Consider the following 17,156-nt stretch of genomic DNA (forward strand, 5'->3'; position numbering starts at 1 on the left):
AAATTTACATTGCAGTAATTTGGTATTAAAATGTTTACCATGGCTTAATCTGCTGTGTTGTGGGTCAAAAATATGTAGAAATGTAATTAAAAGCTCTTAAAAGCACAAAACATGAACAGTTTATCACAGCCATCACGGAATTGTCATATGATGGAATCCCTTTATTTCGATGACATACTCATCTCGGCGTAATTATTTTTTCACACATGATGTTATCACATGAAAGAACGGTGAAAAAAATGCTCAAAATAAAATGTCTCGTAACATCAGTTTACAACAAACTTTTCCGCTTCTACCTTAAAGCCTTTATGATTTACAGATGCTCGCTATTTTAGGTTTTGTTTCTGTTTGGTCTAATCATCTAGTCGTAATCTGATCATATGACCCATACTTCCTGCCAAATGGCACGAACATTTTCTGCACCTTTTTCAACAATCAAATGTGACCAACAGGCTGCTCATGCTTATCATAATATAATAGGATCTCTTTCATGCTAAAATTAAAAATTTAAACTTGAAGGTTGTTTTTTGAGATATCAGTGCTCGAAGTGACAGCATTACAATGATAATCAGACATATGCATAAGCGCAATAGACATGGCTTATTGAATGTGTGAATATTGTTGTAAAATATTTCGACAAATGAGGTTGCACAAAAGCGTAGACAGAAGCCATCGGGTTAAGGTATGTCCTTTTTGAACAATTTTGGAAAGGCATTTCAACCCACAGCGTTTTTTGCAATGGCTGCAATTAAATGTTGGTTTTTTAGCTTTAATAGCTTGTAATCCTATTTCTACATATTTTGGATTTACAACTCAGCAGAGTAAGACATGGTGAATCTTTTAATACCAAATAATAGTAATGTGAATTTTGTAAAGTGTCAACCTTTAATATGGGGCTCGCGCAGTTTACTAAAGCTTGTAAGTTTGGTTAATGGAGCTGAAAAAAATTCAAGAGTTACTGAAGCTTTTTCAATTGTTTACAGCCATCAAAGCATTTTTGGAACGGTGAAGCTTTGAAAAATAATTATCGGTTTTAGAGGCAACAACTTATGTGCTCATTTTTTATTAAACAACAGAAAATCAACAAAACCCAATTATCAAGTTCTAATTATGCAGAGATTTTGTAAAATTAAGTTTCACCTCATCTTTTTGTCACAGTTTCTAAACCCTGCCAAATCTGCATTTATGTCACTGTCTCTCTATTGTGATTTTGGCAACATAAATAATTTTTTTGGCTGTTCAATTATTTATCCTTTAATCTTTTTCACTATTTATATGCAATGCTCAATGTCCTCTACTTGTGCCTGGCTGAATGGTTGACCTGTAGTACTTAAGAACTTAAGAATATGTTGTATTATTGTAAAAAAATTTGCCTCAACTTGCAACAAATAGCTTCGAATGCAGAAGTTGAAGTTTTTGGATAAATTTTTCTTTTTTGTTACAGACTTGCTTCACTGCCCAGATTGAGAGAACTACACCTCTCTCACAGTAAAATGAATTCTGCTGGTTCTGTTGTCATTGAAAATTTGGATTCGCTAGAGAAACTTGTCATGCGATGGTGCAACTTCTCCGAATCGCCACTCAGGTTGGTGGCAAAGAGTATCACAAAATACTTTTGCAAGATCTTGTCATGTTTATAAACATAACTATCTGAGTTTCTCTTCCTAACCTCCTCTCATGAACCTGAATGTGTAAATTGAGGACCAGTTAATAGGAGTTTATATTGCTAAATAAATAATTGAGTATATATCACAGTAAGATTCTCGTCTTAGTGTAATGAATCAAAGTCAGCCCTTGTGGTTTCTCTTTGTTCCCATTTAATAGAAATTATAAAATCATTTTGTAAGTAATCAAATTTTAAATATGCGTTACAGCAACTGACTGTTGATTTTATTAACCCATTCAGTACTAATAAGCTATCAGTTGACTGCCCTCCAAGCCTAATTAATTTTTCAGTAGCCTTATAATTAAGAAGGAGCTGCACAAAGTTGAGTATAGTTGGAATTCTTTTTAAAATAATTTAGATTTGTTTTTTGCAGCTCAAAGGAAACATTTCAGGCTACAATTTTATTTAAATATCTGTATACCTTTACAAATTCTACTAACTGCAAATTATAGTACTTGCGTACAAAATCTTTTTGATCAAAGTGAATGTCTATGTATCAAAGTAGCTCACAAGCAGATTTTGGGTACTGACTTGTTAGACTGTGTTAGATTGATAGGGAGCTTTATCAACAGCAAATCAAAAAAATATATCTCAATTCCCAGCCATTGAACAGATGTTACGAGCTTCTAAACAATACTACGTCTTATCACTACCAAAACTACCAAACACCGTGTGCCTATTATTGTGCCAATATCGTCTTGCCTTTGCCTAAAGCCTGAGAGGTGGCATTATGAAAAAAAATTCAGAAAACAGAAACAAAAGCAGAAACAAGCTACAAACAAAATTCCAAACTTTATCGAGATACGTTTGTATGTCAGATTTTTCGTTTGCCAAGTATTGCAAAAACGATTGTTTTTTATTTCTCAAAATGGCTGATTTTTTGTTGCTAACAAAAATAATTTTTTTTTAATTTGTTGTTGGTATAAAAATTAAACAAAAAAGGCAAAAATATAACCAGAAACCGAGTTATAACAACGTTCGTGTCAAGTCAAATCAATTAATCGCATTCGCCCCATAATGGGGCATTAGAGCGATATCTTTATTAGGTAACATGAGTAGATTACTCTTAGTTTCAGCTTCTTCCTTCCTATTCCTTCACTTTATTTTATCTCAATTTTTTCCTCTTTTTTTGTTATTTTTAATGTGTCTTTTAAGTTTGGTTGGGACAAAGTTGTTGTTAAAGTGGATTGTAGGGATTAGGCGAGGGCAAAAACTTTTAATAATAGTTAAGGCTCTTATTAGGATTGGCGACATACTAGTGGCTGTGCCCATTTGCTTCAGTATCACAAAACTAAATTATGTTGCTATGCCTGCAAAAGAGTTAATTAAAATGTTATAAACATGTGTAGCATAAAAAATTCCATATTTTACACTGTTAGAGTATCTGTTAAAATACTTAGTTTTTGGAAATTCACAACAAAAATTGTATTTCTTTTTCTGTTTTTTTACCGGCTTAATTATATACAGTGCCACGTAAAACTTACCCTCTTCTCTGAGAAAGTTCTAACTTTCTCCTTGAACATTAGTTTTGTTGCTATTTTGTTCACCACATCTGATTCACTTAAGAAATTGGCCAACGTCCAGATAAACTTTTCGCAAAAAGGAAGTCAACGAATTTTCAAAACAGTTTATATCTATCGCATAATTTGTTAGTAAAAGATATATTTTCCAATTACATATTGGGTATCAAAAAGATGCCCAGGCTCTTACATTTCACTTGGTGAATTATTAAAACCAATGTAGCTAGAAGGCAACGCAATGGAGCGACTCAAAAATTATCCCGAAACATTCGGGATCAGGCCTAAGAGAACAGAACTTGTCCCGAAATATTTGAGAACAGGCCTGAAAGGGTTAAATTCTATAAACTACATGCTACTGTTTTAGAGTAAAATATCATTTTACCACGGGTGTGCAAGCTAAATATTCAGGTGAAAGTATATCTTTATATATGCAAAATTATGTATTCTCAATGATTGCTATACAAAAACATTGTCTGAAGCGCACTATCAAATATTTCAGCAGAGCAAAATGGAGTTGAGATCAGAAGCTATGTATTGCATTCAAACAACAGCAACAATCAGATTATAATTAGTCAAGCAATCGGCACACAAATTTTGATCAAAATTATAAATTCAGTTTAATTATTCTTTTTAAGTATTGCTTTTTATAAACATGGTTTCTGACTCTATATTTAGATCAATTGCTTGTCTATTATTATATAACTTTAGGTTTAAATAACTTTAACACTTATAGATTAAACTATTATAAAATATATAACTCTTTTTCTATTGCCACAAAACTTCATTCATAGCTTCAAAACCGAGCAAACATATCAATGAGTTCAATGAATTTTATATGCATTATTATACCAATATAGTTATAAAGTGTAAACATGCCTTGAAATTTAGAATACTGAACCGTTTTCCAATTCAGCTGTGTAATACAAAAACAGTCCCTCGGACGTGCCCCTGGCCTTTGCAAACCCGACACTGAAGAGGTTAGGGCCATGTCGTTATTTTTGCACTGGCTGAACCTGCTTTGTCAGTTGCATTGCTGCCACTGATTAGTAAGCCTTTTCTTTTATGAGCAATGCAGAAAATTGCGGGTATTTTCCAGACCATATCTGAAACATATCTGTGTCAGCTAGAAGCACATCGGTAAGTATAGGAGTTTGTATGAACAGTAACTATCTAATAAAACTCACTTTTAGGCAATGGTAAAAAGACATCCGCTCTCGACAAGTATTGTTTGAACAAGGAATGAATGTTCAAAATAAATATCTCAGTCTGAATAGTACTGAAACCGGCAAAGTGTAGTAATCAAATTGTAGCTCATCATTCGTTGAAAAAATAATAATATGACCAATAGAAAAAGGGTAAAACAGAAATGCTAAATTACTGTTGAATTGACTTTAACAAATTGGATTAGGTTTAACGAAATCTCTCTTGCAAGACTTTTTTCTCTAGCATAGCTAACTTTTGCACTTGAGTGTGTAGTTTAAAAGTTGAAAATCAAATTCATGTAGATTTCTTTTGTTACATTAATAGTAATCGTTAATGTAACAAAATAAATTTACATTAATTTAATTTTCAACTTTGTTGAAAATGTTCAACTTTCAACAAAAAATCAATTTTTGATTTTGGCTTTTGTATGATTTTTTAATATTTTTGTAGTTTTTTGAATAATTTTATTTTGTAGAATTGGTTATTGAGCTTGAAGTGTCAACTTGGGAAATCATTGTACAGGCAACCAAGCTGTTGATATAATCGTTAAAAATAACGCCATTATGTTGAAAGCTCCTCACTTGCATCGGTCTCGTGTTGTGTCAGCTAAATCTAAAGGTCTTTTGAAATTGTATTTTTATTAGATTTTAAACTATGTTTAGCAGGTAAATGTGATATACTTGTTTCACCTATTTTATATTAGCATTAATTTGTTAGCCTAAATATAATTTGAATATAACTAGTTTAGTTGACAATAGCTGTGGATGTCAATAAATAAATTTCTGGCTTTTATTTTCAGTCAGCTTCTTGAGAATAAGCTATGTATTAAACATAATAAGCTTCTAATGTTCGTAATAGTAGTAACAAAATAATAGTAAGCATAATATTTGCTTTAAATTACTTCAAAGCTCAACAGAGGTGATGTAAAATAGTTCATTGTGATTTCTAATGAGGTTTTTAATGGTTCAATGCCGAAGATTCAAAAAATTTGGTATTGAACTTTTGCTTTTACTTGAACTTGAGCTTTTACGGTTTCATCCCTATTTAGCAATTGGGAGCAATCAAATATTGGACCACCTGAAAAATATTTTTATTACTACATTTTGGTTGGATTCCAGAACAAAAAGTAGGATTATTTAGCAGCAAAGAACCAAATAACCCATAATTATAAACTTTTGCGGCATTGAAAAGACTGGATTTCATTGTCATGTACTAATATAAATGAAAATCTAGATTACTCTGTAAAATCAAGTTAATACAAATCAAAATAATCATTTAACAGTCTAGATCTATTACTTAAAAAAGTAGTTCACTGTTGGTGTGATCAAATGGAAATATGTACCGACGGTTTAACTGGCAAATCAGTAAATTTAGATAAACCTTTATTAGATTGTTATATTTATATAAAAAACGTCTTTATCTGAATGACACCTTTATAATGGCACCGCAAAAAAAGGTAAAAAAACTGTGCCATTTTTAAATTGAGTGACACTAGTATTTTACTTTTCTGATATCTAAGAACCCAAAAGAGAATTTGATCAATAGAAAAGAGTCCACAAATTGCCAAAAGAGTTGAAAAATATTATTACAGTGTTTACATTCTTATCTTTTTTAGTTATAATGATACTATTATTGTTTATCATCACCAATTAGTTATTTTTTGATATTCTGTGGTTGCTGCCATAGTTTTAATGCCCATGTATCTGAGAATAATCAATGTCACAATAGTCGCAGCTAGACCATGGTTTGAAGTTGCTAAGGTCTAAATCTGATCCAATGTGTCAACTGTTGTGCAGAATGTGGATTACAATCATACTAAAACACGTAAGATTCAGACGAGCAATCAGAATATTCTCAAAAAACTACACACTACACCCATGTTATAGCACCCATTAGTATGGTGCATCAAAGTTTATTTTCTAACTTGATAGCTTTGAGTATTCTATTTGAAACTTTGAAAGTGACACACTTGTGACACAAAGTGACACAAGATATTTGATAATTGCATCCTTCTATATTATACTAGATAAAAATCTATGCCAAAATTGGACACAATTAGTGTTATGGTGATTACGTTATTTTCAAAAAATATCATAACGCTAATAATATTTATCCATAACAAATAACTATTTTTACATTTGCTGTTGTTGCTGCCATAGTCTTCGTGACCGCCTATCTAAAAACTTTAATAATTAAGATAGTCAAAACTAGAGCCTGGTTTGAAGTTGCCAAATCAGATCCATCCTTTTTACTTCGGTTTACAGTTTAGATTATAAATTGATTAAAACATTTTGAAATGTCTGATGAAGGATGGAAAAGCTCTTCACGATCATCGTACAACATGCATGTAATAGCAGCTATCGGTATGGTGTATCAAAAGCTATTTTCCAACTTGAAAATTTTGGGTTTTGTCTTTGAAACTCTGAAAATCACACCATTAAAATAATTATTAATTATCACTGTAAAAAATAATGAGAAAACAGTTAAGCAAAAGCGCTGAGGTTGACAGCATAAAGAAAAAAGCTATCAAATATAGGCAAAAATGACTTTGCAAAAAGAAAAATTTCTTTTTTCCGAAAGTCTGTTGAGCTTTTTTGAGATATACAGAGCCACCATCTAGTTGACCTTCACCTCTAAAAAAACTTCACCCTGAGAGATGAGTTGAAAAATACAAAACCAAGGTGTTCATATTACGGTTTTATGGTACTTTGGAGCAGTAAAACATTTGTTCGATTCAACAAGCAATATTCCACTAAGGTAGTGGTAGAGTGTGAATATAGCTAAACCTAGCCCAAGAGTAAACATTAAATTTAGCTAAGCTGATGGATGTTTCAATAAAATGTGTGTATCAAAATCTTATAATTTGACAATGTACTTGTTCAATTTGACAAGCAGGATTGTGCAAGGCAGGTGAAGGAAAACATAAACGCAGCTCATCAAAAGTTAAAACACTCACAATTTATAAAAATTGATATTTTGTATAGAAAACAAGTAAGTTAGCTCTTTCGCTACTACAAGCCATATAATACGGCTTGGCAAAGCCGTATTATATGGCTTATACGATGCGCCAAAACAAGCATAGCCAGACCCAAGCAAGTTTCATACAAATACAATAATCTGTTTACGTTTAGCCTATATGAAAGTGTCTAGAGCTCATCCTGATTTTGTTACTTCAGTTAATCAGGTCATTATATTGAAATATTTTATTAGGATGGCCAGACATGTCAGATCGACTACAACTACAAGTGTTTTACTAGTTTTAGATCTGTGAACTATTGGTAACTCCCATTAAAAATTAAGATTACTAAAGTGTGATTATTTGGTTTATAGCTGTAATATTTTTGCTGAATCTTTTATTTCTGACAAGCTCATGGTTGTAGCAACATTTACCCAAAAAACTGTCTTGGCTCAATTTGTGTCATTGTTTTGCCGTCTAGATGGTATCGGCGTATCATGGTATCAGTATAATATTGAAAATTATGCATACCTCCAACAAATATTAAATTTTTTACAAAAAAATGTATTTAAGTTTCGGCAATAAATTTAACTTGATAGTCAAAAAGTTACGTAATCGTTAGAAACCTTGATTTCTGACCAGCTTGTCATAAACATTGAAAAATATATGAAGTAAATATATAGGAAATATTTGACTCCATCCTTAAAGTAAGTTCTAATATGCGACTTGTGCAGCTCATTAAAACTTGAAAGTTTTGTTAGTTTAGCTGAAAAAAATGAAAAATCACAAAATCTTTTCCAGATTCATTCGATAGCTATCAAATCTCTCACACGTCTATGAAGCTGTAAAAAAACTCTTGCTGAAAAAAAAAACAATTTTGTGTTAATTTTCTATTGAACAATACAAAATCAACAAAACATAATTGCCAAGTTCTGATTATGCATAGTTTTTGTAAAATTAAATTTCCCCTTATGTTTTTGTCAGTTTTTTTCTCAGGCCACATCTGCATTATGGTATTGTGCCTCTATTGTAATTTGCAATAAAAATCTTTCTGCTTTGATTTTTGCTGCTTCACATATTTATTTTTGGCATTCTGAATTTACATTGCTCAATATGATGTGATGATTAATTTCCAGTTATGATTATTCCATAGTTGTCTGGTTGAACTGTTGACCTGCAGAACTAAAAAGCGGAATATGTTGTATTCCGTATAAATACTTGCTTCAACATGAAACAAATACATGTAACTTTAAATGCAGAAGTTGAAGTCATTAAGTCATTTTAAAGTTTTTGTTCCAGACTTGCTTCACTACCCAGCTTGAAAGAACTGGACCTCTCTCGCAGTAAGATGAAATCTGGCAGTCCTGTTGTCCTAGAAAATCTTGAGTCACTGGAGAAACTCAACATGGGTTATTGCAACTTTGTCAATTCACCACTCAGGTAAGACAGAAATAGTATAAGCCAATATATTTTTGCAACTCTTTGTCATGTTTATAAACGATACTGTCTGAGTTTTTGTTTAACTTGTTTGCACAATTCTACATAAATGTTCAAGTTAAAGATTTGTAAATAGGAAATTGTAAAATGAATAATACGCCTGTACTGCATTCTAACCAAGTATATATGGTAAAATATCTGTTCCCGCATAACAAGCCCATGTCAGCCTGCGTATTTTAACTTTTAAATATACATTTTTTAAGTTCTTCTATTGGTTTGCCAAAGTGTGTTAAAAGAATCAATTGCTGACTTCAGTAATTACGATAGACTCCATACAACCGTTTCTGTGTTAAATCTTTTTTTAGCACAAATGCACATGCTGTACATGTGACTAAATGTTTTTTTTTATTTACAAGAGACATAAAATGTCCAGGTTCCACGTATGTGCAATGACCATATCAGGAGCAAATCTGTGCCAACCTGAACCACGTCAGTCAGTGTAGGGGTTAGTATGGGCAGTAAATATCCAATGTACTTTATTGTTAGTCGAATGTCAAAATAAATTTACTCCCAAACAGTTTGACAGAAAGTAATTGTCCAAAATAAATATGTTGGTGTTGTTATTACCAACAACACAACAAAAACACAACAGTTAAGTGCTAAATTGTCATTCGTTGACTTTAGACGTTTACTCGTTGACTGAGTTTACTTTGACTAAATCAGATTAACTTTCACAACATATCTTTGCCAAAACTTTTTTTTTCTGCATAATCAATGGTTGCATTTTAATGTTCTGTTAATAAATTGACAATTCAATTCGTTGCAATTTATTTTTGCACCTTTTTGAAAAATGTCATGTCTTCTTATAACTTTTTTCTATTTTCTAATTTCTTCATTTGAAATTATGTAATTTTTTATTAACTCTTTTCCCAAGTTTTAAATGTCAAACGGTTAAATCTTTGAATCAGAAACCAAGCTGGTGAATTACACTCTGTATTTGTTAACTTTCGCGGGCAGTGCGACGTTTTTGTCGCTTTGCAATACGGCTGCTAATGGGCAGTGCGACTTTTTTGTCGTTTCGGTAACGTATTTTATTATTGCCGTTTCTGGTTAGCTAAATGCCGTTTTTTGTTTACTTTTTTTACCAATAGCAAGCTACGATATAGTAGTTTCGGTTAGTCTCAAAAATTGACTTCAAGGTTGAAAAAAACGATCGTTTTTAGCAGTGTTGAATAAATAAACTTTCGAAAAAAATTAGAAAATTGTTCTAAATAATTTATCAACTTTTATTTTTCTTGCTTCGCTTTTAGCTTTTATTTACCAAATTTTTTGAGAGTTTGACTTTAGTTTACCGTCATGGCGACTTCTAAAAGAACCTCCCGAAATTATTCTAATAAAGCAAGTACTAGTACCGAAATTACTAAGAGATTCAGAGATGACAGTGACTTTTTAGATTTAGTAGCAAGAGATGACAGTGAATCAGGTTTGAATTGTGATTGTAATGACTTTACATCTGGAAGTGTCAGTGATGAAAAGGCTGGTAGCAGTAATGATGAGGATGTGAGTAGGAGTGATGCCAGTGCCTGGAAGAATATGACCAACATAAACAGAGATAAATCTCCTACAATTCAGCAGTTTATAGCAGTGACAGGCCCAGTATTTACTCCAGTAGATGCTCAACCAGTAGAGTATTTTGAAAAGTTTTTTGAGCCTGTCAATCCAGGAAGTACATTTTTGTGGGATCTCTTTGTTACACAAATAAGTACATGATGCAAAGACTGTGATGTGGGCCTTTGTAAAGGAGAATGCTTTCGAAAATATCATTCGTAAATAGACAATTATTATGAAAAACATATATTTTATGTTGTACATTTTTATTTGTTTATAATATATATATGCCTATGAACATATACATGTATACATATGCACCTTTAAACATAGATATATGCACATAATAACACACAGAAAATTGTATGAACCTTTTAAAAAAAATTGATTTTTTGGAAAATTAATTCGCCCATGGGAGTCTGATTTAGTTTTGAAAATTCTCCCGCGAAAGGGTTAAAAGCGTCAACACATGAATCAGTCTCATTTAGGTTCAGCTAAATCTAAATGTATTTGAAACTACCTCACAGGTTTTTATTATTATATTCAGACTCTGTTTAATAGATTATCAGAAAATACTGGTTTTATTTGCATTCTATATCAGCCTAAATTTGTAGCGATTAGAACTGGAAGAATACAAGTTTACTAGACATGTACTAGACAAGGAAAGCTAACTTCCTGGCTATTTTATTTTCAGTCAGCTTCTTATGAAAATAAATAATGTGTATAATATAAGTAGGTTATTTGGGGATTTTAATGGTGATTGTAAACTTCTTCAAGGCTAAATAGAGGTGATAGAAAATAATTCACTAGACTTTGTAATTAAGTTTTTGATGGCGACCATTGGTCTTACAAAGATTTGCATTGAGTCTTTTATGATTATGTATATAGGACCATCAAATTTATTAAACTATTTTAGAACTTTTTTCAGAATTGAAAAAATTTTTTTTGGCTATTTTGTTCCAATAAAAGAAATTAACCAATATATTATTTGAAATATTTATGTTAAAAATAACATGAAATCATAACAATGCTCTAATCGTCTAGACTTAATGCTGAAAATTTTGTATTCTTTTTATTTTTTAATTAATAGGGGTTAATAACCAGTTCATCTAAAATATTAAACTCTTGATTTTACTTAAAGTGAAACCACCATGAGACTACGCTACTTGCTGCACAGACATGATAACAAACGCAAATAAAGTTAATTGCGCCTTTATACAATTACAGTTATCTGTGTACATGTATATTTAGCCAATGTAAAATATGTTTAGATCCCATCCTCATTACGTTATTGTATTTATTTATGTCATCTCATCACAATATCATATTAGCAATGACCATTCATGGCAGATCGTTTGTAGCTACAGTTTTTTCACTGATTTTAGTTCTGTGAGAACTGTAGAACTCACATGTCTACACTCTTTTCAAATATTTGACTCCATGCTTAAAATATTGGTTAATATGTGACTTGCACAGATGATTAAAACATGAAGTTTTGTTAGTTGAACTGGAAAAAATGTAAATTTTTTCTAATTTTGTTCAAAGTTTTTTTATTAGGTCAAAGAAGTTTCACTTCTGAGAAGCAATGAAGAATGCTGGTTAAAAAAACCAACAATGCAGTGTTAATTTTCTATCGAACAATATAAAATTATCAAAACCTAATTATCACGTTCTGATTATACAAAGTACTTGTAAAATTAAGTTTTAACTCATCTTTTTGTCACACTTTTTACCCTCTGCGAACTCTGCATTTATTGTACGGTGTTTCTATGGCAACATAAGTCATTTTTCTTTAAATTTGCTGTTCAATTATTTAGTTTTTTCATTATGGATATACGATGCTCAATATGATCAGATTATTGTTTTTCAGTAAGTTATTATTTGATATATGCCTGATTGAATGATTCACTAGTAAAACCAAAAAACAAATACATTGTATTCTCCTAGAAATGTTCATTTCAACATAGAACAAATAACTCTGAATGCAGAAGTTGAAATCATTGGATATTGTTGAACTTATTGTTACAGGATTCCTTCCCTGCCCAGCTTGAATGAGCTGACCCTCTCTTATAGTAAAATGGATTCCGCGAGTTCTGTTGTCATTAAATATGTAAAATCTCTACAAAAATTAAAAGTGAGATGTTGTGGCCTCTCCAAAATGTCCTTCAGGTAGGTGTGAAATAGTATCCAAATAAACCTTCACATAGCTTTGTCGTGTTCAGGAATACTTTTTGTCTGAGTTCCTTTTTTCAACCTTGCTGAATGTTTAAACTCAAAACCTTGAATAGGAACATGGATTGCTAGATAAATAATTGGCCTATACCAATCGAACCATGTAGTAGTAATAGACTCATTCTAGTGTAGCAAACCCCCATCAGCCGGTGTAGTTTCATATGGTGAAGGAAAATTTCAAAATAAGTTTATGGCTCCTTCCATATACAATGTATGTTTCAACAATCAGTCGTTGAGTTTAGTAATTAAGATAGACTCTGTATTACTGCTTTGAAGGTCAAGTATGCATTTATCTTACTTGTAAAAATTTAAACTTGCATTTAAAAATTTTATGTTTTTCTTTGCAAAATATGTAATCTCAATGTTTATGCACAAAAGGTTATGCTCCGCTAAACAATGGTTTGTATCCTAATATCAACTAGTCCAGCCAAAAGTTGTTGACATCAGAAGGTATGGAATAGGTTCAAAGAAGCCACAATCAGAATGCAACTAACCAATCAACTGGCAAATACTTTTGTTCAAAAATTATAAACTTTTGTTTCATCATCTGTCATAAAAATATAACTTAGAAGCTGCACATATAAATTAACTTATGTCCAACTTATTTTTGATTGCAAAAAAACGAATTTCAAAATTGAAAAAGTTACATACCATATTTTACCAAACTTGGTAAAAAGTCTAAATTCAAAGTAATTAGATGATTTTGAGGGTTTTAGACCAATTTTGATGCAAATGAAAAGGTTTGACAGTGAATTCAACCAAATCTGGCTAAAGCGGTTCAATTTGGCGTAATTATATATTTTTGAGCATTTGATACTACATGTAATTTGATGAAAACAAAAAAAAGTGGCTGGCCGAAGTTGACCGCACAAGCTAAAAAGCTTCAATTTGGCATAATTAGATTATTTTGACATTTTCAGGCTAATTTAAGGACAATGAAAAAGGTTATGACTCAAACTTTAGCAAACATTTCAATGAGTTCAACCTTTTATGCAATGTTGTTGATTATAGTTACAAAATAAAAAATACAGTATGCCTACAAGTTGAAAATGGTCATCCATTTTTTTTGTTTTGGTGTCTTTTGCTAAAACATACCCTCCGAACAAGCCCGTGGTTTTTGCAAAATCATCAATTGAAAAGTGAAAACCATGTAATCTTTTCCACAAAGGCTGAGCTTTTATGTCAGATGTGGCAACAAAATCCAAGCAAGTGGATGATCTGATTTTGTAACATATCACCTGTTTAGCGAATGCTGTGTTTGTAAAATGGGCAAGAAACTTTTCTCATGTTTCAAATCATATCGAAAGAAAATCTGTGTCAGTCCGATTTGCATTGACCAGGCTAAGACTGGTTTCGCCAGTAATTATGGACTACAAATTATTGTCAGACGATTGTAAACAACGACTGCTCATCACAAATTTGATACAAAGTCATTTTCCAAAACAAATATGTCAGTGTATATTTCAGTGTTATCATTTCAGTCTGTTGTTAACCCTTTCACTGCCGAGCATGTACAAATTTGGGTATCTGCCAAGTGCCAGCCATTTTACCGAAAATTGCCGATATTGTTTCATGATATGTAAACAGTATTTTTTTTCCAATTTCAATCTCTATTCAGAACAATTTAGTTACATATTTTAATTTGCTAAAATTTCAGCCATCATTGCTATGCTAAAATCCAACGGATCTATACTTTGTGCGATGATAAAGCTGTGTGATGCTATGATCGATGCGAAGCTAAAACGATCTTCCATGCTTTTTACTCTTACAATATTATTACTTTCACTACTCTCAGAGGCAGTGCTGCTGCTTTAACTATCTGTATAATCACGAAAATTTGAAACTGAAATGGCTATAATGCCATCAACATTACTAATTACCTGTTTTCTGACTCGCGCGTGGTAATTAATGAACTCACACAAAAAATGTTCGTTATTAAATTAGAAATTCTCTAACAAAAGTTTGAAATTGATTCGTTACTTTAGGCTAATTTTATAGACAAATCTTCAGACAACACTGTCAATTTCATAAAAGTCTTAAAGACCGTGGGTTATGCTGTCAACGAATAATAAAATGAGGTAACTACGCAATGGCTTGGAAAGTCGCAATAATGCGTCTACGGCAGTCGTCCCATGAAAACGCATTTATGCGTCTACGGCAGTGAAAGGGTTAATAAACTGACCACTGAAACATGTTTTAATGCTTTTTTGTTACTTCGTTTATTGTTATTATGTTTTCTCGTTTTACATTACAGTGTAAGTTGTAATTATGGGTTTCATTTTGGTTTGACCACAAAATCTTAAAGTAAATTTCATTGGATTTTTGACCTGTGAAACTAACCTAAAGATTACATTTTTTTCAGATAATTTGGTTGTATACTAAAATATACATGTATGTGTTTATGCGTAATAGAATTATGACACTCTATCCTTAAGGTGTGCCATTGTGGTAAAAAACTTCACTGGTCGTTTTGTCTTTAAAAATGAAAAATGATCTGCTCAACTAAAAACTAAACATACATAGTTGGAAAATATTAAATATTTATTCGACAACCTGTAATAAATCACTTTTTGTATATTTTTTTTACATTTGTGAAACTCTGCGTAAAGATTTCTGATATAAACGCACTAACTGAGTTTGGGATGGCAAAATTGTAGTTTTTAATAAGAAACCAACCTGTTGAATTATTCATTTGAAATTTTGCCTTTATGGTTAATAAGTTATTATTTGACTCAGTTTTGTTCAGCTACAGTAATTCTAAAGGTATTTTAAAAATACATGTAGTTCACGGATTGTTGTTGTATTTTAGACTCGGTTTAACATATCGCTAAATAAAAAGTTTAATAAATCAATGTAATGTTCTTGTTTTATAAACATGTGTATGTTTTATATCAGCCTAAATTTGGAGTGAATAGAACTAAAATAAAACAAGTTAACTAGGTGGATAGTTCTGGCTATTCTTTCTCAGCAAGCTTCTTTGGAAAGTTAAAAACTTGTATTAACATTGATTTACAATGTATTAACATTGTTAACATGATTTTTCAGTGATTATTAATGGTCGTCGTAAATTACTGCGTAACTAAACAGATGTCATAAACGATAATTCAAGGCTATGTTTAATTTCTTCATGATTAGCTGAGGCCTTAAAATTTATGCATTGAAGCCGTTTTTATGATGTCAACCCTCTATAATGACTCTAAGCAAATAAAATTCAGATTTACACAGCAAATGATGTAATTAGCAAAGTTTAGTTAGGTTTCATGTTAAAAGTTTAGGAATTATTTAGAGGCGATAAAACCGTTGACCTCTTATCAGCTTTTCCAGTATTGATAAACTTAAAATTAAATTGCTTGTATGCTAATATATGGAGTCAACCAAATATATTATTGTATATATTGTTTTTACATATAATACAATAAACGCATTGCTTCGCCAAGAATTACCCCTGCAAAAATGCTCAGGTCGACGTCATCAATGTTTCTCAATGTTGCAAAATGTAGGCAGCATTATTATTCCTTTTTGAAAGAGGCTCTATTTTTTTCAAAAAAAATTGACAGGTTAGTCAGAATAAACAGCGGCACCTTTTAATTGAACGTCACCTCAAACAAAATATCACTCAAGGGAAGGTTTTAAAGACACATAACCTAGGTGTTTTAATGGCAGTTTGATGGTGATTTGAAGCAGTAACATTTGTATTCAATCCAACAAGCCATATTTACTAAAGGTAATGATAAAGAATGTGAATACAGCTAAACACAGCCCAATAGTAAACATCAATTTTAACTCAGGTGATGGATATTTAATTACTTTTATATATCACATATTTTATAATTAAACATATTACTTGTTCATATTCACAAGCAAAGGTTTTACTAGGCTGGCGATAAAAAACATAAATTCAACTCACCCAAAATAACTACACTCACCATTCTTAACTTTTAATATTAAATATGGAAAACAAATACGTAATTTATTTTGCTACCACACGCTATATCAGACGGCAGAGCAACGTGTTTGTGTATAGCCACCATTGGCATAGTGGGGATTAGTGCACTTTATAGGAAGCATTTCTGATTAGGAGTAGCTGATTAATTATCCTATTGTATCTGCACTTGAAAACAAATAGAAAACATATTTATGCGTTGAGCCGATGTAAATTAGGTATATTGCCTATCATGTTTTTGGTGTTACATAGATTCTTTTATTGCAATGTCTTGTTTGCAAGGACCTGCCATGTCAGATTTATTTCAGCTACAAATGTTTCCCTAATAAGACTATGAATTCTTTAGAACTTCATTAGTTCAAAATATGACACAATAGTGGTTGTTTTGGTTGTAATAACTCAGATAGTTTTTTGCCTATACAGGCTCATGACAGTAGCAAAAATAACCCAAAAACTGTCCGAGGTGAATTTGCAACGCAGTCTTGGCATTTTCATGGTATCAGCTTTGCGATACATTATGACAAAGTATACACACTTTTTTGCAGTTTATTAAAAAGTTGAAGCTATGTCAGTGTAGATGAAAACAAACAT

General features: G+C 31.5%; 1 protein-coding gene across 1 annotated transcript in view; it reads left to right on the forward strand.

Annotated features, from left to right (window-relative positions):
* LOC137398058 (leucine-rich repeat protein lrrA-like) overlaps positions 1 to 17,156 on the forward strand; it is a 51,458-nt gene that overhangs the window by 18,627 nt on the left and 15,675 nt on the right. The window contains exons 8-10 of the mRNA XM_068084160.1: positions 1,445 to 1,585; positions 8,645 to 8,785; positions 12,419 to 12,559. Coding sequence (XP_067940261.1) covers positions 1,445 to 1,585; positions 8,645 to 8,785; positions 12,419 to 12,559 — 423 coding nt within the window. The remainder of the gene's footprint in view (positions 1 to 1,444; positions 1,586 to 8,644; positions 8,786 to 12,418; positions 12,560 to 17,156) is intronic.

The sequence above is a fragment of the Watersipora subatra genome, chromosome 6 (assembly GCF_963576615.1).
Source record: "Watersipora subatra chromosome 6, tzWatSuba1.1, whole genome shotgun sequence".
Taxonomy (NCBI): domain Eukaryota; kingdom Metazoa; phylum Bryozoa; class Gymnolaemata; order Cheilostomatida; family Watersiporidae; genus Watersipora; species Watersipora subatra.